The 21,444-nt window shown below is 34.7% G+C and overlaps 1 protein-coding gene across 1 annotated transcript in view; it reads right to left on the bottom strand.

Annotated features, from left to right (window-relative positions):
- The window catches only part of LOC111054816, a 198,198-nt gene that overhangs the window by 99,904 nt on the left and 76,850 nt on the right, over nucleotides 1-21,444 (bottom strand). The window contains exons 9-10 of the mRNA XM_039435763.1: nucleotides 19,376-19,574; nucleotides 6,702-6,801 (exon numbers count right to left, since the gene is read on the bottom strand). Coding sequence (XP_039291697.1) covers nucleotides 6,702-6,801; nucleotides 19,376-19,574 — 299 coding nt within the window. The remainder of the gene's footprint in view (nucleotides 1-6,701; nucleotides 6,802-19,375; nucleotides 19,575-21,444) is intronic.

The raw sequence follows: 21,444 nt of genomic DNA, 5'->3' as shown, positions 1-21,444 counted from the left end.
TGTATGACCTTCAGTCCAACAACAAGAGGAGATCTAGATATGAACAGGCTTTGTTTGAATAATGCTTGTAACAGGTATCCATGTGATTCTTGCAATGAGGTTATCGAGAGTGTAAACAATTACAAGTATCTTGGTATTTTGTTGATAAGCATCTACGCTGGTCACCTCAGATTAGCTACCTTTGTAGAAAATTAAGGGTGGTCAATTTAAAAATGTACATGCTTAGAAGTATTTTGAGTCTAAAATTACTAAAATCTGTTTATTTTGCTCTATTCCAATCCTTAGTTCAGTATGGTAATTCTATATGGGGAGGAACTTTTGATTCAACTTTAAAACCTCTATTTGTTTTACAAAAGTTAGTTATCAAAACAATAATGAGGTATCCGAGAGATTTCCCAAGTGTCACATTGTTTCAAAATTCCAATCTGTTCACTATAAGACAATTGTTCATTTTAAAGACTATTAAGAAACATGTGCTCAAATTAAAAAATATTCAAAATTTTCAAAGAGTAACTAGACAAGTCGCTCAAAACTTAATCACAATTGAAAGAGTTGATAGCACCCTATCCCGTAGAAGTATTTCATATTTGAGAAATAAACTCTATAATAAAGTTTCAAGAGGATGGTTGTTAAAGAAGCCTAAAATAAAAGATTTCCATACCTGGGTGAAAGAAAATTATTTTTATTCAATTAATGATTTGGTTTAATATTGATTGATGTTGTATGAATCTTAAATTCAGCTTTATGTATATCTTTAATTTATTGTTATTCCTTAGAATGGAATATTTAGTTGGTTGAATGTTAATTACTGTTAGCCTATATTATAATATTGTAGGATCATTTTATATATTAATATTAATGTATAAGTGAATAAGTTATATTAAGACTCCACTTCGGCGTACAAGTTTTCTTTTGCCGACGTGTAACACAAAGTTGTCAATTTCCTTTCAGTTGTATTCTGTATATATTTTTGTGCAATAAACGATTTGATTTGATAAACGATTTGATTTATAATATCTTATTTGTATTTCATTCATCCAAATGAGATGATAGTATCTTATTGCAAAATACTTTATTCAATTCTAGAAGCATAAACTGATTCCGTTTCATAAACTATTTTGTAAACACGTTCACATCAAATCAGAATCAGTTGACTTCAAGGTTATTTTACAGCTCTAGGGCCGTAAAAATTTCACCGGCCTGGTCAAAAAACGATCACTTTCGGCCTCCATATGACGCACGAAAACCAGCTCATTATATCCAAGCGGGGCGAAAAAGTAATTATGCAATTAATTAGTATGTTTTGACAGTAAACAGAGTTCATAATGTCATGGAAGCAATTGAAAGTAGTGTTATTGGAATTAGTGAGAATTAGAACGTAATATTTTATTTGCTGGCGGCCTAGCATAGGCTACGGAAAGCATGCATTTTTTCAACCAATGGACGAGGTGAGGATCTTTCTCAGGGTTGGGAACTGCCTAGCTTGCATCCCAGCCTGGGAAAGATAGTTTCCATCCACTCGTCCCATCAACAGTTTCCGGCTCTTCTTCACCCCTGCCATAGTCTAGTTTTCCACGTATAGGCCTAGGAAGAGTCGGACCTGAGACAAAAATCGCATTCTTTCCGTGCACTCTTCTTTCAACCATTGAAGCGAACGGAGCGCGCTCAGACACCAATTCTTTTCGGGACTGTGGATCCCCCAAATCATCGTTTAATGGATTTCTTCAGCGTCTTCATTATGGGTGAGTCCCGAAATTAATCCTACTCAAATGACAAGTGGCGATCGAACTTTATTTGTATAACGATAGGTTTTTCTTGTTTATTTGTACCATTCCAAATCTCTTTCAATCTTTTTTTTTTTATTCGGCCGATGGTTTTCGTACGCAGTATGGAACGCATGGTCCTGACCGTGCGCGTGCGTGCCGTCAGTCCTGATCTGTGCATGCAAGCAGTACATGGAATCTCTATGGAAAAGACAAGCGCGACTGACGTACGCACTGACGGTCGGTCGAGCTCTGTAACCGGCCTAAGATAAAGCTTTGAAACTCGGTATGGCTACATACGGCCATATACAGCTGATTTTACAATGTTTTTCAGATGATCTTGTATGTCTTGTGCATGCATGCAGTACGAAAATAAGCAATTTCTCTGTTATTCTTCGACCAATCTTGATAAATAAGGTATCCTTGAAATCTTGATAAAATTTGCTAACTGTATTGTCTGTTGTAAATTTTCTGTACAGTGAACGGTTTTCGTGAAATTCACCATCAAAAATGCACTACGGCTTTGTTTACGGAGGTAGTGACTAGTAAAAAAGTAAATTCGTATGGCTTTTGTCGGTGAGGAGTCCCTTGCGGGAAGGTCCCACTGTCTGAATATATAATTAAAGCCGTTAATGGGCCTTACGACTATCATACTTCAGCCGGGACCGACTGTTTACTGAGGTACTAACTGATCCGACATTACTGATCAAGCCGATTATGCATCAACTGACAAGCGGATTATTGAGGTTCTAATGTAACCAGATTTCTAATTGACCGAACGTAGTGAGGTTTATGTTTTAACTCGGATTTTCTTTTGTCTGTCTGTATGAAACGCATTCACGGCCAAACGCGTTGATAGAATTCTATGAGATTTGGCAGGAATATTCCTTTTTCAACTGCGCGTCGTTGTATACACCAGGTTTTTTCAAATTTTGCATTCTAAGGATAATATGAGAGGAAAAGTAATTATGCAATTAATTAATATGTTTTGACAGTAAACAGAGTTCATAATGTGATGGAAGCAATTGAAAGTAGTGTTATTGGAATTAGTGAGAATTAGAAAGTAATATTTTATTTGCTGGCGGCCTAGCATAGGCTACGGAAAGCTTGCATTTTTTCAACCGATGGACGAGGTGGGGATCTTTCTCAGGGTTGGGAACTGCCTAGCTTGCATCCCAGCCTGGGAAAGATAATTTCCATCCACTCGTCCCATCAACAGTTTCCGGCTCTTCTTCACCCCTGCCATAGTCTAGTTTTCCACGTATAGACCTAGGAAGAGTCGGACCTGAGACAAAAATCGCATTCTTTCCGTGCACTCTTCTTTCAACCATTGAAGCGAACGGAGGGCGCTCAGACACCAATTCTTTTCGGAAGTGTGGATCCCCCAAATCATCGTTTAATGGATTTCTTCAGCGTCTTCATTATGGGTGAGTCCCGAAATTAATCCTACTCAAATGACAAGGGGCGATCGAACTTTATTTGTATAACGATAGGTTTTTCTTGTTTGTTTGTACCATTCCAAATCTCTTTTAATCTTTTTTTTGTATTAGGCTAGGCAGCCAGAGTAGAGTCAAAATTGTTGTAAATAATGGTAGAGAAGATGTTTAATTATAACAAACTTTCATAGAGTAAAAAAAAATTAGCTTTCTTTAACCACGTCTACCCTTTGGTAAAAACAGTTCTTTGATATCTAATCTACCCGAGAAATTACAATAACACTTGGAAAATTGGATGTTGTACAAAATACAACACGCGACTGCTCGTGTGATTGAGTAGGGCGCGACTACCGGAAGGTTAAGGCCGCTTACAGAGCTCGACCAACCGACAGTACGTATGTTCCATCCTGGCCGTACGCATCGATGAATCAGTTTTACACATTTAGAGCTCGACCGACCGTCAGTGCTTTCATGCACCATCCTGACCATACATCAGTTTTTCTGACTCACAAAATGGACGCTTTTACAGATTGTTCAATTGCAGCTTATATTATCTTCGTAAACCAAAGATTAAAAGACGTAGGTATCAAGTTCACCCGATGGTCGCCCAAAGAGCATTTCAAAGGGAACTTAGTAGCCTACCATTATATACATCATTGCTTGGGGTGAAGATACATTTTTTTTCAACTACCTCAGAATCTACATCACGAATTTTGATGAGTTATTTCGAGCTTGTATCACCATTGGGAATACTTGCAGTCACTTTAAGATACGGATCAAATTAATGTAGATAATATTAATAATATATGATTTTTTTCAATAAAAAGTTTAGAAATGATTGAAGAAATGTATAGAAAAACTCTGAATTCAAATATGACACTATTAATTGAATTCATTCATTATGCTATTCAATTCAATATCAGCTGATTGTCGGGCAGAGGTGTCAGCACATTGGTTATGTTGCGATCGGGCTTCTGATCAGTACAGCTCTGAAAGATTCTATTTGTTTCAATAGCGCGTCAGTCGACCGATGGAACGGATGCGCACGAGCTCGGCCGATGGTCTTCGTACGCTGTATAAAACGCATGGACCTGACCGTGCGCGTGCGTGCCGTCAGTCCTGATCTGTGCATGCAAGCAGTACATGGAATCTCTATGGAAAAGACAAGCGCGACTGACGTACGCACTGACGGTCGGTCGAGCTCTGTAACCGGCCTAAGATAAAGCTTTGAAACTCGGTATGGCTACATACGGCCATATACAGCTGATTTTACAATGTTTTTCAGATGATCTTGTATGTCTTGTGCATTAATGCAGTACGAAAATAATCAATTTCTCTGTTATTCTTTGACCAATCTTGATAAATAAGGTATCCTTGAAATCTTGATAAAATTTGCTAACTGTTTTGTCTGTTGTAAATTTTCTGTACAGTGAACGGTTTTCGTGAAATTCACCAGTAAATTCGTATGGCTTTTGTCGGTGAGGAGTCCCTTGCGGGAAGGTCCCACTGTCTGAATATATAATTAAAGCCGTTAATGGGCCTTACGACTGTCATACTTCAGCCGGGACCGACTATTTACTGAGGTACTAACTGATCCGACATTACTGATCAAGCCGATTATGCATCAACTGACAAGCCGGATTATTGAGGTTCTAATATAACCAGATTTCTAATTGACCGAACGTAGTGAGGTTTATGTTTTAACTTGGATTTTCTTTTGTCTGTCTGTATGAAACGCATTCACGGCCAAACGCGTTGATAGAATTCTATGAGATTTGGCAGGAATATTCCTTTTTCAACTGCGCGTCGATGTATACACCAGGTTTTTTTAAATTTTGCATTTTAAGGATAATATGAGAGGAAAAGGAATTTACTCTTATCCGATATCACTATATATCATCCATTTATCTCTTTTCTGTATAGGGCTACTTGTGATAAAAATAGAAAGAAAAATAAAAATCTCAGTACCCTTTTTGAATTATTTAATCACAACATGTTTCAACATTGATGCCATTTTCAAGTGAAATGAAATAAATCATATTATTCATTTCATATCATTCGAAAATAGCATCAATGTTAGAACTTGTTGTGATTAAATAATTCAGAAAGGGTACTGAGATTTTTATTTTTCTTTCTATTTTTATATATCATCTACTCTGAATTTAGGATTAATCAGAATATATAGAATTATCCATAATCAATCAGCTGACAAGTGGATTACACAGATCTATGAGATTCAATATTTCGTTTAGCAGTCATTGTATTATTATTCTGTTAAGTGAACGGTTTTCGTGAAAAATGGCCGCCTTTTTGAAAATGTACATAGATTTTGTTTTATTTTATTTTTTAAAGTTGAGTCTTTATAGCATAAATATTCATGCCAGACTTCAGATCAATACAACATTTCGTTCTTGAGATAAACATTCCTATGTGAAAAAAAAACAAAATGGCAGCTATAAGGATAACCGCTGAGTTTGGGAACACATAATATACGTCATTTGTAGTCTCCTATCATCCAGGAACAATATCCTAAAATGTTCGACACTACTTCTGAAACACTCTGTTAGAGTGAGTCAGTCATATTATGTATGGGAACACTTCAGTAAGTTGAAGACTGTTATAGATATAAAACTGTAACTTTCAGGATAAGTTATTGGTCAAATACTCTACATTCTGATGTACAACTAAGCTTCAACCCCTCATAAGGTGGTGACTCAGGGGTTGTAACTCGAATATTTCAAATGTAAACACCCATTTTGTGGTACATCATTTTAAAGATCTTTTCAAATCAAGAGATATGACATCAATAAAAATATTATATGATACTTGTATCCAAAATGGCGGCTGATTGAAGTTGTAGTTTTTACTTGAAACTTCTTCAATCAGCCGCCATTTTCTATACAAGTATCATATAATATTTTTATTGATGTCATATCTCTTGATTTGAAAAGATCTTTAAAATGATGTACCACAAAATGGGTGTTTACATTTGAAATATTCGAGTTACAACCCCTAAGTCACCCCCTTATGAGGAGTTGAAATTCAGTTGTAAGTCGAAAGGTAGAAAAAAAACAAAATGGCTTCTATAAGGATAACCGCTGAGTTTTGGACACTTGAAATACGACATTTGTAGTCTCCTATCATCCAGGAACAATACCCTAACATGTTCGACACTACTTCTGAAACGTTCTGTATATGCTTTTGTAATAATCATATTCGTATGGCTTTTATTGGTGGATAGTTCCTGAAGGAAGCTCCACCTCGTCTGGATATATCATTTGAGCCGTCAATGGGTCTTACGACTGTCATACTTCAGCTGGGATCGAGAATTTAAAGTGCCCATCTGATAATGACACGGGAGTTACCTGTTCGAAAACTTTTGGCTCTGAGCGGGATTTGAACCCGGGATCTCTAGGTTGCTAAGCAAGCACTCTATCCATTAGACTCCAGAGCGAAGGTCGGTCCCCGATATTCATTGATTACACTTGGAAAAGATACTCACAATTCCAACTGTTCTGCGACATCCTTGAATTCTTCTGTGCCACTCTTTTTAATCTGGGTTCCAGTATAATCATCATCATCATCCAGGATGATATCACCCTCTGCAAAATTTGAGCAATAATAGATTTAAGCCGGGTCCAGACGCACAAGTTTCCATCAGTCTCCTGCTCAAGCAAAAGACGGATCGTTTGGTTCAAGCAAAAGACGGACGTAAAATTGCGTCCACACGCATCCGTCTTATGTCGTCCGTTTTCCTATTTTTGAAGTTGGCTACCAAGTGAAGTGGGTTACTGTATGTCCTGCGCATGTCATATAATTAAACACTGGCAACAAGCCAAGGGTATTGTACTTATACAATACAAGGGTGTTAAGTGAAATGATTTTCATAATTTCATGTTTGGTATGCCTGTCATCGCCTTGACAATGATATTTGACTTCTGTCAATGACAAATGGAAATTGGGCTTGATATGTTTCATTGAGTCTGAATTGTATACGAGATAGGTACCAAATATTGACATATAATTATTATTTAACGAAAATCCTGATTAATTGCTGCAAATCACCCCGAAGACTTCTGATACTGCAGACATTGACAACAGGGTTAACAGCAAGATGGAAATTAGATGAGAACTACTATCCAAAAATTATTTGCAAGCCCGGGAATCGAACCCGGTACCTCCCAATTGCTAGTCAGGAATGCTTACCCTTACACCAAACTGACAATCTCTGGATAGCAGCGCTCATTTTATACGAAGCCATTTTTATACATTGGGAGGTACCGGGTTCGATTCCCGGGCTGGCAAATAATTTTTGGATTGTAGTTCTCATCGAATTTCCATCTAGCTGTTAACCCTGTTGTCAATGTCTGCAGTAGCAGAAGTCTTCGGGGTGATTTGCAGCAATTACTCAGGAATTCCGTTAAATAATAATTATATATTAATTAGCATTCAAATAAATGCATTCTCTATTCAATTCAGTCTGTAAATATTGACATAGTTAGTTTGTTGAAATTCGATCATAGCCGGGCCAGCGACATGCACGTGTTGACATATATCCGGTAGATGAGTAATAATTATATAGTATTTTTTCGCTGATTCAACTGGATAATGCTATATTTAACAACATAATGACAAAAATATTACTGTTAATCGCTAAATGGCTTTGTTTACATGTCACTTCTCGAGACACAGTGATTGTAAATGGATTGAAATTTTGTAAATAGTATTCTTATCAACAATATAGTACATATTAATATATCATCATAGTAAATCATAATATCAACATCAAATTCTGAGAGTATCATGAGAATCAAGAAAGAAAAAAAGGGTTAAATGGCGTTATATACAATCGTTAAAAAACTTGCTTATTTTCAAGTACTCGTGAGGCATTTTATTAATTTGAGGACGCTGAATCCGAATCTGGAATCACAATTTCTCTGTCTCCATTTTTAAGCGATTTAGGTTTTGGTGGATAGGCGAAAGATGGACGGTTTGATGGGAAAAAATTCCCGGCCGTTACATTTCAAGTTTGATGACTTATGCTTGAAGACCCATCCGTTTTACCATCCAGACGCAACGACTTACATGCTCCGACCTCAGCTTGAGCAAAAGACTGAAGCAAGACTTGAGCGTCTGTACCGGGCTTTATAGTCCGTGTGCAAATGCGCTTACGGCCATTTATACATTGAATGATCAAGTGTTAAGCCCAGTCCTGACGATCAAGTTTAGCATGTAAGTCATTGCGTCTGGACGGTAGAACAGATGGGTCTTCAAGCTTAAGGCTGTGCAAAGGCTAAAAATAAACTTTCTACTAATGATATTTTTCAAAGTTTTTCGATTTGTATATCATCAAGCTATCAAAATGAAAAAGTTTTTCCACGAAATAGCTATTTATGTATTAAGAGCGTATTGCGTGACTTTATCGCTCGCGCAAAACAGTTATCACACGACACGAAGCGGAGCGTGATAATTTTGCAAGAGCGATAAAGAAGCATTACGCGCGAATTACATACAAAATTTTTTCTACAACTGCACAAACCTGTTAACCCTTTCGCTGCTGATTTAGAAGAGCAGAGAGATTTTTTGCAGTAACCTCTGTGCTGATTTAGGAATTTCGGAAAAACATTGTTTTTTTTCACTAGACTTACTTTTTATAGTCCCTAGTTGAGATAATAGCAGGAATTTTACCAAATTTTTACATTGTGTTTGTCCTGGGTTTGATTCTGATAAGCCAACAAAACCACTACTAGTTCTGGTAAACCAGCCATTCTGAATAAAAGTTCACAAAATATTATAAAATGATAATTTTCTACAGTCACAACTCACAAACAAAACCACAAACTGTGAACAAACCGATCTGATTCTGAATTGTAACATAAACAAACTACATAGGTTATGTAGCCACATGTAGCTACTACTGCAGTAGGCTATGCAGAACATGACAGCTGACAACAGCTTAGAAGGTCGAAGAAATAATGTGGAAGGAGCTTCTCTTTGTCTCAGAAACAGAGTAACGGCCAGCAACAGTCACAGTTATAACATAGTTATTCAAAAGTACTCTTTGAGTATCTATAGTGAGGTCCACGTTATAATGGTAGTGTACGATTTGCAATGGTGTTGCTATCCTTGTCTCGTTCAACAAATGTGAAAGAGTTAGGGGTTAGTTTTTATTTAGGTTATATTTAATAATGTTTTATTATGATAGTTTAGGTTTTTGCTTTAAAATTGCAATATGCTAGAAGGGGCTAGGGTCTAGGTGGAGTTATGTTTTTTGATGTTTCAAAGCACAGAATTACAAGGAGTTTTATAGGAGTTTTCTCTGTTTCAAAGGTAAAAGGATAGGTTGGGGGGTTAGGATTTTGCTTTGAATCACATGTTTGTGAACATGTTCATGAAATGAACCACATGTTTATGTTTTGTTCTAAAGATGACAAATAAATCTAAAGTATTAAATGTGGAAGGGTTAGAGGTTAGGTTTTATTTAGGTTATATCTAATAATGTGTTATTAGGATAGGTTAGGTTTTTGCTTTGAAATTGCAATATGCTAGAAGGGGCTAGGGTACAGTTAGAGCTATGTTTTTTGATGTTTCAAATGTAAAAGGATAGGTTAGAAGGTTAGGATTTAGCTTTGAAATCTAAATTATTAAATGTGAAGGGGTTAGGGGTTGGGGTTTTTTTGGATTATATTCAATAATGTTCCATAAGGTTAGGTTAGGTTTTTGCTTTTAAATTGCAATATGCTAGAAAGGGCTAGGGTCCAGGTAGAATAATGCTTTTTGATATTTCAAAGGTGGAAAGATAGGTTAGGATTTGGCTTTGAAATTGCAATATGCTGGAAGGGAATAGAGGTTTTTCAAATAGTTATGTTTATTGATGTTTTAAATGTAAAAGGGGAGGTTGAGGGTTCGGTTTTTGTTTTGAAATGACAATATGCTGACTTAGTTATAGTGTTTTTTAAGATCAGCTAAATATCAACTGTTATATTTTATTAATTATATTTTTCAAAAGTACTCTTTCTTTTATTAAATAAAATGATAATATATTGATTACTATATTGAATTTAATGATTAATCATCATTGGATAATAATATCTTCATCAAATAGAATGACGATTGGCTCCAGTTACAGTGCTCGGTAACCATCATCACAAAGAACGTTACATTCAAAGATCTGACTGAATGGAACGGGAAAAACCCGTTGCTAACGCATGCGCGATGCGGTGCTGTCTGAGACAGAGAGTGGTTTGTAATGTGGAGAGTTCTAATTAGTTCCTAATCGTTGCCAATAGATGGCATGAGTAGTACAAATCATAACAGATGCGACAGTAAATATACGGCAACAGCATTGACTGGTAAAGTCAAAAACGTGGATCTACGTGCGCAGCACATCTTGTGAATTTTTCTCCGACCGTAGATCTACGTGAATAGCAGTTAATATCACTTATATCTGGCGGATTTTATAATTCGTCTACACTGATATCCATCATGGCTGTAGAATCGGTACAACTACCGACTTTTTAAGTTAAGATCTGACCGAGAGTGGTTTGTCTTTTGGCGAGCTGCTTATCATCAGCTGATTATGGAGCGTAAAGAAACTCTTCTGCGCATGCGCTAATGATTTGCAAGCGTAAAGAAAATCTACTGCGCATGCGTAGATGGTTAGCGAGTGAAAAAGTAAATTCTTCTCAGAAAAAAACTGTTTTATGAGGAGAATTGAGTATGTAAATTCTTTCTTTGCGCGCAGTTGTAGAACAACATTTTTTTTCTGATCTTTACTTTTTGAGATATGAACGCCTAAAGTTTAAATTTTTGGGACAGAACATTTCAAGTTCGATAAGAGATGAATCCATGAGATTTGGAGGATATATTCTCCATGGAATAACTGTTGATCTAATAAAACAAAAAAATCCTGAAAGTATCAATTTTTGAGAAAGTTATTCAATTTACTGAAAATAAACTCTTAAAAGTTTTTCTTTTATTACATCAACATTACCATGAAGAATATATCCTCCAAGTCTCATGAATTCATCTCTTACCGAACTTGAAATGTTCTGTCCCAAAAAGATCGGGAAAAAAATGTTTTTCTGGAAAAACTTTTTCATTTACATAGCTTGATAGTATACAAATCAAAAAAATTGAAAAATATCACCAGTAGAAAGTTTATTTTTATCCTTTGCACAGCCTTAAGTCGTCAAACTTAAAATGTATCGGCCTGGAACCTTTTTCCATCAAACCGACCGTCTTTTGCCTATCCACCAAAACCTAAATCGCGTAAAAATGGAGAAAGAGAAACTTTGATTTCAGATTCGGATTCAGCGCCCTCAAATTAATAAAATGCCTCGCGAGTACTTGAAAATTAGCAAGTTCTTTTATCAATTATTTTGTGTAACGCCATTCAAACCTTTTTTCCTTTCTTGATTCTCATAATACTCTCAGAATTTGATGTTGATATATGATTTACTATCATGATACATTAAGATGTACTATACTGTTGATAAGAATACTATCTACAAAATTTCAATCCATTTACAATCACTGTGTCTCGAGATATGACATGTAAACAAAGCCATTTAGCAATATTAACAGTAATATTTTTGTCATTATGTTGTTGAATATAGCATTATCCAGTTGAATCAGCAAAAAAATACGATATCCTATACTATTGAACGACAATTTCTGTTTATATGTTTTTATTTCACCGGATCTGGAAAACGGCTCCAATGATTCTCACGAAATTCAGAACATAGTAGGTTTATAATATGAAGATTCGATTGCACTAGGTCTCATCCCTGGAAAAACTCGCTGAAGGACATAAAAGGATAATAATTCATCCTTAGAAGAACAGAATTCGTCGTCTGTCGATAACAGAAGATGCTGTGCCTGTGTGGGAGATCAGCTGTGTAATCATTCAAACAGCTTACCGTATCTCGCGAGAAATATTATCTAGAAATTTTAATAGACTCTATCAAAATAATCTGATTTGTTGACATGACATGGTTTATCGCTCTAAATTAGAGTATAACATTATATTCAAAGTTAATCATTTTTTTACAGTTTCAAGTGATTAGTGAGTGTTATTTTGTTATTCAATTTGGTTTGTAAACAATCTAAATTAGAACTTTTCTGTTTTTAAATATTTTGAATGAAAATAGGACCTGAATTCAAGTGTATGAAACATAACCTACTTTTTGGACCATTTATAGTGTATGAATCAAAATTCGGGGAAGAAACAGTTTTGGGCTGTGCCTGTTTGTCCTTCCCCAATCATTTTGGGGAATTGTGCTCTGTTTATCAATAAATAAATAACGAGCGGAGCTCGGTGCCCCGATCTTTATTATTACTCATCTTTTTGTGTAGTTGAGAAGTTGATATTGTGGTGATTATTCATATTGAATGAAAAAGACTAAGAAATTGTCAAAAAACCACTGATTTATTGATAATTAGAAAGACCGGTTTCGGTTATTACACCATTGTCAATCTCTGATAAACTAAAACTAAATACAAGAGCAGCAGAATTTATACTAGTAGGCGAGTACTGCTTTTGGTCGAGGGCATGAACGCCTGCCATTGGCCTAGCTAGACAGTCTCCTCCCCCTCAACGGTGTGACAAAATGGCGGCTTAAGCAACAGAATCGCCATGATAATAAAATTTACTTTTAGTACGAAATAAGAAGCAAGAAAACAAGTGTGAAAGATAATAAAAGAACTATGTGAATGGAAAAACTATTGACTTATGTATGCTTACAATTTTATGATAAAACTAAATTCGTAGTGTTGTATTGGTTTAAATGAATCTGATCATTTAAACTATACTGGGAATTTTCCTTAATTACTCTTGTTATTTCTAAAGCCTCTAGAATATTCAAAGATCTGCCTTTGTTATTAACATGCAGAAACTCAACATTCTCCTTAACTGTGAACTTGTGATTATCTGTTATCAAATGTTCTGCGAAGTTAGATTCCCCATTTTGTTTATTCCAATCTCTGAAGTGTTCTTAAATTCTACTTTTGAAACTTCTAACAGTCTGACCCACATAACAAGCATTACAATCATCACATTTAAGTTTGTACCCCCTACTTTTATCCCAAATATTAATTTTGTCTTTACTCCAGCTAAATAGACTATTTGAAATCGGTTTGGTCTTGAAAGCAACATGAAATCCATTCCTCTTAAATTCCCTACCTATCTTATCAGATACAAGGCCTTAATATGGGATTGATGTTTGACAATTTCTTAGTCTTTTTCATTCAATATTACTCATCTACCGGATATATGTCAACACGTGCATGTCGCTGGCCTGCTATGATCGAATTTCAACAAACTAACTATGTCAATATTTAGTACCTATTTCGCATACAATTCAGACCCAATGAACCATATCAAGCCCAATATTTCCATTCGTTATTGACAGAAGTCAAACATCATCGTCAAGGCGATGACAGGAATTATGAAAATCATTTCACTCAATACCCTTGAATTGTATAAGTACAATACCCTTGGCTTGTTGCCAATGTTTAATTATATGACATGCGCAGAACATACAGTAATAACCTACTTCACTTGGTAGCCAACTTCAAAAATCTGGTGTGGCGTACTCACACAACTTTCCTTCCGTTCTGGAAATTGATCACCTGACGCTAGTGTTCACGCACATCTCAATTTTACTTTTAATCATTCATTCTCATATAGTATAATTTTAACTTTGTTTGAACATCACGTTTTCTATCTAATATTCTTAATTCTAGAGGTAATGCATTCAGAAGACATGGTATTCTGCATTCAGGGCTCTTTTCCCATATGCGTTATTAAATCTTTGGGCTCTGTAGTTTCTATGTCTTAATCTATATTCAATTTCATTTATTTCTCTGTATTTATCATTAAAATAATTACGAGATAAGTCGGTAAACTTAGCAAGAGCCTCGAATGTCATAATTCCCAGAATCTGTCTTTCAATACCATTAAAAAGGGTTCTTATTATTCTTTTTGTGGTATTTTGCAACGGTAGTTTTAAATATGTTGGTGCCAAATAGTAAATTGTGATCCCATAGAATAGTGTACTTTGTATCATTGAGTAATATATAATTCTTTTAGTAGTAATAGGAAAATAATAACATATTTTTGAACATTTATACAGTGCTGCTCTCATGATATTTGTCAGCCAGTTATTATGTGATTTAAACCTCATATCTGCATCAAATGTTATTCCTAAATGTTTGATACTTTTATTGAACTCTAGATCCTGACAGTTACATCTATTCATGAGTTGGTTTCTCAGAAAGGTTTATGACACTTTAACCTAGTTAATTGATTTTCATTTATATTAATTCTTGGTTCCTAAATAATATCACTTTAGTTTTATGAGAGTTAATTTTTATATGATTATTGTAAAAGTACTTAACTGTTAGATCAATATCTTCTTGCATATCTCTTAATCCACTCTCCAGTTCCTTATGTACTAAATATAATACATTATCATCTGCATATTGTAAAACCTTACTTTTAAACTGTAAACTGGCAAAATCATTCACATATATGTTAATAGGATCGGTGATAAAATACTTCCTTGAATTAATCCACAGTTCTGTTCATAACTATTACTTACATAACCACCTATACCAACATGCAGTACTCTATCTTTGAAATAATTCTCAAACAGTCTTAACAGTTTACATCCAACACCCATCCCACTCAATTTTAAAAGCATGACTTCATAACTCACAAGGTCGTATGCTTTTGTTAAGTCAGTTGTTACCGAAATTACAAATTTGTTGCTATTTAGTTCCCTATTGATATCACCAGTCATATTTTCCAAAAGATCAATAGTTGACTTTCCTGGAATGAATCCATACTGATTCTCATTAATTATACTGAATCTTGACAGATATACTTGCAACTGTATACCTATGATGTGCTCGAGAATTTTCATAATAACCAAAATAGAACCCACTGGTCTATAACATCCTAAATCCTTCTTTGACCCCTTCTTAAAAATTGGCCTAAGATAAGTTATTTTCATTTTCGGTGGTATATTACCTGTTTCTATAATTCTATTGATCAGGTGCAACAGTATCAATCTCAAATGAAATATATTATCCATGAGATTTGGAGGATATATTCTCCATGGAATAACTGTTGATCTAATAAAACAAAAAAATTCTGAAAGTATCAATTTTTGAGAAAGTTATTCAATTTACTGAAAATAAACTCTTAAAAGTTTTTCTTTTATTACATCAACATTACCATGGAGAATATATCCTCCAAGTCTCATGGATTCATCTCTTACCGAACTTGAAATGTTCTGTCCCAAAAAGATCGGGAAAAAAATGTTTTTCTGGAAAAACTTTTTCATTTAGATAGCTTGATAGTATACTAATCAAAAAAATTGAAAAATATCACCAGTAGAAAGTTTATTTTTATCCTTTGCACAGCCTTAAGTCGTCAAACTTAAAATGTATCGGCCTGGAACCTTTTTCCATCAAACCGACCGTCTTTTGCCTATCCACCAAAACCTAAATCGCGTAAAAATGGAGAAAGAGAAACTTTGATTTCAGATTCGGATTCAGCGCCCTCAAATTAATAAAATGCCTCGCGAGTACTTGAAAATTAGCAAGTTCTTTTATCAATTATTTTGTGTAACGCCATTCAAACCTTTTTTCCTTTCTTGATTCTCATAATACTCTCAGAATTTGATGTTGATATATGATTTACTATCATGATACATTAAGATGTACTATACTGTTGATAAGAATACTATCTACAAAATTTCAATCCATTTACAATCACTGTGTCTCGAGATATGACATGTAAACAAAGCCATTTAGCAATATTAACAGTAATATTTTTGTCATTATGTTGTTGAATATAGCATTATCCAGTTGAATCAGCAAAAAAATACGATATCCTATACTATTGAACGACAATTTCTGTTTATATGTTTTTATTTCACCGGATCTGGAAAACGGCTCCAATGATTCTCACGAAATTCAGAACATAGTAGGTTTATAATATGAAGATTCGATTGCACTAGGTCTCATCCCTGGAAAAACTCGCTGAAGGACATAAAAGGATAATAATTCATCCTTAGAAGAACAGAATTCGTCGTCTGTCGATAACAGAAGATGCTGTGCCTGTGTGGGAGATCAGCTGTGTAATCATTCAAACAGCTTACCGTATCTCGCGAGAAATATTATCTAGAAATTTTAATAGACTCTATCAAAATAATCTGATTTGTTGACATGACATGGTTTATCGCTCTAAATTAGAGTATAACATTATATTCAAAGTTAATCATTTTTTTACAGTTTCAAGTGATTAGTGAGTGTTATTTTGTTATTCAATTTGGTTTGTAAACAATCTAAATTAGAACTTTTCTGTTTTTAAATATTTTGAATCAAAATAGGACCTGACGTCAAGTGTATGAAACATAACCTACTTTTTGGACCATTTATAGTGTAAAAATCAAAATTCGGGGGAGAAACAGTTTTGGGCTGTGCCTGTTTGTCCTTCCCCAATCATTTTGGGGAATTGTGCTCTGTTTATCGATAAATAAATAACGAGCGAAGCTCGGTGCCCCGATATTTATTATTACTCATCTTTTTGTGTAGTTGAGAAGTTGATATTGTGGTGATTATTCATATTGAATGAAAAAGACTAAGAAATTGTCAAAAAACCACTGATTTATTGATAATTAGAAAGACCGGTTTCGGTTATTACACCATTGTCAATCTCTGATAAACTAAAACTAAATACAAGAGCAGCAGAATTTATACTAGTAGGCGAGTACTGCTTTTGGTCGAGGGCATGAACGCCTGCCATTGGCCTAGCTAGACAGTCTCCTCCCCCTCAACGGTGTGACAAAATGGCGGCTTAAGCAACAGAATCGCCATGATAATAAAATTTACTTTTAGTACGAAATAAGAAGCAAGAAAACAAGTGTGAAAGATAATAAAAGAACTATGTGAATGGAAAAACTATTGACTTATGTATGCTTACAATTTTATGATAAAACTAAATTCGTAGTGTTGTATTGGTTTAAATGAATCTGATCATTTAAACTATACTGGGAATTTTCCTTAATTACTCTTGTTATTTCTAAAGCCTCTAGAATATTCAAAGATCTGCCTTTGTTATTAACATGCAGAAACTCAACATTCTCCTTAACTGTGAACTTGTGATTATCTGTTATCAAATGTTCTGCGAAGTTAGATTCCCCATTTTGTTTATTCCAATCTCTGAAGTGTTCTTAAATTCTACTTTTGAAACTTCTAACAGTCTGACCCACATAACAAGCATTACAATCATCACATTTAAGTTTGTACCCCCTACTTTTATCCCAAATATCAATTTTGTCTTTACTCCAGCTAAATAGACTATTTGAAATCGGTTTGGTCTTGAAAGCAACATGAAATCCATTCCTCTTAAATTCCCTACCTATCTTATCAGATACAAGGCCTTAATATGGGATTGATGTTTGACAATTTCTTAGTCTTTTTCATTCAATATTACTCATCTACCGGATATATGTCAACACGTGCATGTCGCTGGCCTGCTATGATCGAATTTCAACAAACTAACTATGTCAATATTTAGTACCTATTTCGCATACAATTCAGACCCAATGAACCATATCAAGCCCAATATTTCCATTCGTTATTGACAGAAGTCAAACATCATCGTCAAGGCGATGACAGGAATTATGAAAATCATTTCACTCAATACCCTTGAATTGTATAAGTACAATACCCTTGGCTTGTTGCCAATGTTTAATTATATGACATGCGCAGAACATACAGTAATAACCTACTTCACTTGGTAGCCAACTTCAAAAATCTGGTGTGGCGTACTCACACAACTTTCCTTCCGTTCTGGAAATTGATCACCTGACGCTAGTGTTCACGCACATCTCAAGTCTACTATTAAAATATCTGAGCCAGCTGGTGACAGGACTATAACGCTGGAGACACACAAGGTCTGCTATCTCTTCATAGTGAATGATTTAATTATGAATGGGTTAATTTGACATCTGTAAAGATTTGATGGGGAAACAGCTGATAGTAAATTCTTTTTCAACGGTTATTTTTAATGCTTCTGTAGACGATAATAATAATTATTATTATTTAGGTTGTGAATCATTATTTGAATATAATTATAATGGAGGAATTGATAGGAGTTTTTAATGCGATTGATAAAGATGACTGCGAAGAAATTTCAAAAGAGAAAAATTAGGCAAAAAACGAATCATAGGCCTATAAATTTCTGGTATGATAGAGAATTTTTTAAACGGTTTTGCTTGAGTAAAGCAACTGCCAATTTAGTATTTGGTTGAATACACCACTTGATAGAAAATAACACAATTTTTTAAAGTGGTCTTTGAATAGAAAACATGTTCTTAAAACACATAACAGAGATATTTTGCTTTCGAAACATTTCTAATAAACAAGGAAGACTGTAGTAAATTTAAGCGTAACAAAATAACTTTTTCTTACATTCTAAAATATATTTTTTTGTGCCAACTAAAAAAAATTGTATCTAATAGTAATATAGCATTCCATCATTTTATGAAGAACTTCTTGATTGCTTTCCACTTTTATTAACGTATAGCTTACAGCTCTGTGGATTTGGTAGGAGGAAATAGTAGCTACATAATCTCAATTTACTGATGGTTTGCAAACAAATAACAACTTTCCTGTAAAAATTAGCCTTCCGTTATTATAAACAATTACTTTCTATTACCAACTCAACGCTAAACTAGTTTAACTTATACTGGATTAGTGAATGCACTGAGAAAACCGATTCAAGTTTAAACTTTCAGATTAACTTGAAATATGTCTAAGTCTTCCGATTAAGTTAATCGAGTTTAGCAATCTATACTGTGCAAACGGCCCTAAATGTTTAAATGTTTAAGTGTTTAAATGTTTATATGTTGCGCATTTACGGCGAAACGTGGTAATAGATTTTCATGAAATTTGACAGGTATGTTCCTTTTTTAATTGCGCGTCGACGTATATATATGGTTTTTGGATTTTTGGTTTTTGTGAAAACAAGTCTCAACTTGTAGAGTCTCAAGTTTTAGACCTCACTTTTAAACCTCACTTCGCTCGGACAATTAATTAATTCAGTTCTCCATTATTGCAATGATCGACTGTTTAATGAGGGATGATGAAATAAAAACTCACCATACTTTTGGTTGAATCCGTCTGCATAATATAGAACTTCTTTAACAGCTATCGCTACTGGTTGCCCAATGCCCTTCACCTCATACCACACCTTTTCTGTGTCATGATATCTTATCCCTCCAATCTCATAATCATTTGCTGCGTATGTTGTTTTATGTAAAAGATAAAACTGTCTTTCAACTCTCATGAACTCTGTATTCTGAAAAACAAAAACTGAGAGTTAATGCAGTGGTTCTCAAACTTTTCACTTCCAGCATAATTTATACTGCATACTTTAACCTTTATATACTGCATACTTTATAATTTATACTTATACATTTAACCTACATTATTCAGCTGTAAGCCGGGCCCCCCACATATAACAACAAATTCTATACGAACAATTATAATTTATTCAGGTACTATAGCTACTTTAGTACATAGTTGTTACTTTTGTTTCTCACAGCAATTGACAATAAAAAGAGCTTCAGTGCGAAGGATGTGCTTGTTTTTTTCGCACAGTTTGTTGTAAAGAGGTGTCAGCTCTGATTACGCTTTTCTGAGTTCCTGGGTCACATCCAGTCTTGATGTAAATTTACGTTTCATAGAAGCTAGAGAGGAAACCCAGTTTCACACGATAAGTTGTCGCAAATAGAGTCAATATCTCCAATGCCTTTTCACTCAAAATTGGGTGTTTCTTGTGCACATCAATTCAGAAGGATGTGGGAGAATATTCTTCCAACTCCATTTTAAGCGCATAGTCACTTTGGAGATCAATGAGGTTTTCATTTTCTTTCATGTTGAAGGAGCACTCATTGATTTAAAATTTGAATGGGTTTCGAATCCATGGCAATCCATTCAAGTTCTCATTAGAATATTTTCAAGTAAAATTGTAGAGAGATTGCTTATCGTAATTATTTTAGAAGTAAATTTGAATAATTTTCCAGCCAAGCTGGGGGTCGCGCCCCACACTTTGAGAACCACTGAGTTAATTTATGAGAAAAATGTTTTCCTGAAGAAACTTTTTCATTTTGATAGCTTGATGATATACAAATCGAAAAACTTTGAAAAATTTCACCAGTAGAAAGTTTATTTTTAGCATTATACTAGCTGTAGCATATAGGCTACAATCAATAGCCTGCATATAAAACGTGAATATAAACTGTATACAAATGTACAGTGGCAAATCAGTTGTCATCTCGGGTTGATAGGATACTTTCCCTTAGAATCTATAGTGTGGTCCACGTTATAATGGCAGTGTTTGATTGGCAATGGTATTGCCATAGAGAAACAATAGCGTAAGTAGATATCCCATGGTATAGGGCGTTTATGTCTCAACTTCTACTGTTATCCCAAGCCGATTACTGTCGATTATTGTTGATTCTTACTGTTTTGACCTGATAAGAGTGTATGAACGGCACAATATGAGAGACTACCAGCGTCATAAAGCTTCACGGGAAAGAACTACGTGGGCTATCGGCTTAAGATAACAGTAAAAGTTGCGACATAAACGCCCTATGCCATGGGATATCTACTTATGCTATTGTTTCTCTATGGTATTGCTATCCTTGTCTATCATTCAACAAAACGGATAGCGCTAACTCTTTCTCACTTTGCTCTGTTGCCAGATCGTCTTTCAACAATGTGGAATTGGTAATTTAACAAAATATTTTATCTCAATTATGAAATTATTGAAAAATATAATCCATTGCATGATAAAATATAATTGATTATTTCAACGGAGAATGAACAGTTAATATTACATCAATAAACCTGTATCTACAGTTTATAGAAGGCATTGACAAGACCGAGGATCGGCAACGTTGGTCTCCTATCTTTCTCCACTGTCATTATAGCGTGGTCCCCACTATAGTTTGTGGAAAATTGTAGCCTTATGACAATTGTCTCGCCAATTGGCATCGTATAGACTAGGCTTTACAGTGAATTTGTCAACTACATTATAACCCAGTAAATTCAACATGGAATGTGAATCAAATATATCAAAAACTAGCGTACCCGGCGAACTTCGTACCGCCAAAAAGTCAATGTAGCTACAAAAAGACCTGTAGCTACAGTAATTTCCAATATAT

This window comes from Nilaparvata lugens, chromosome 9 (assembly GCF_014356525.2).
Source record: "Nilaparvata lugens isolate BPH chromosome 9, ASM1435652v1, whole genome shotgun sequence".
In the NCBI taxonomy this organism is placed as follows: domain Eukaryota; kingdom Metazoa; phylum Arthropoda; class Insecta; order Hemiptera; family Delphacidae; genus Nilaparvata; species Nilaparvata lugens.
Note: the sequence above shows the minus strand (reverse complement) of the source record. Positions and strands in the feature narration are given on the sequence as shown.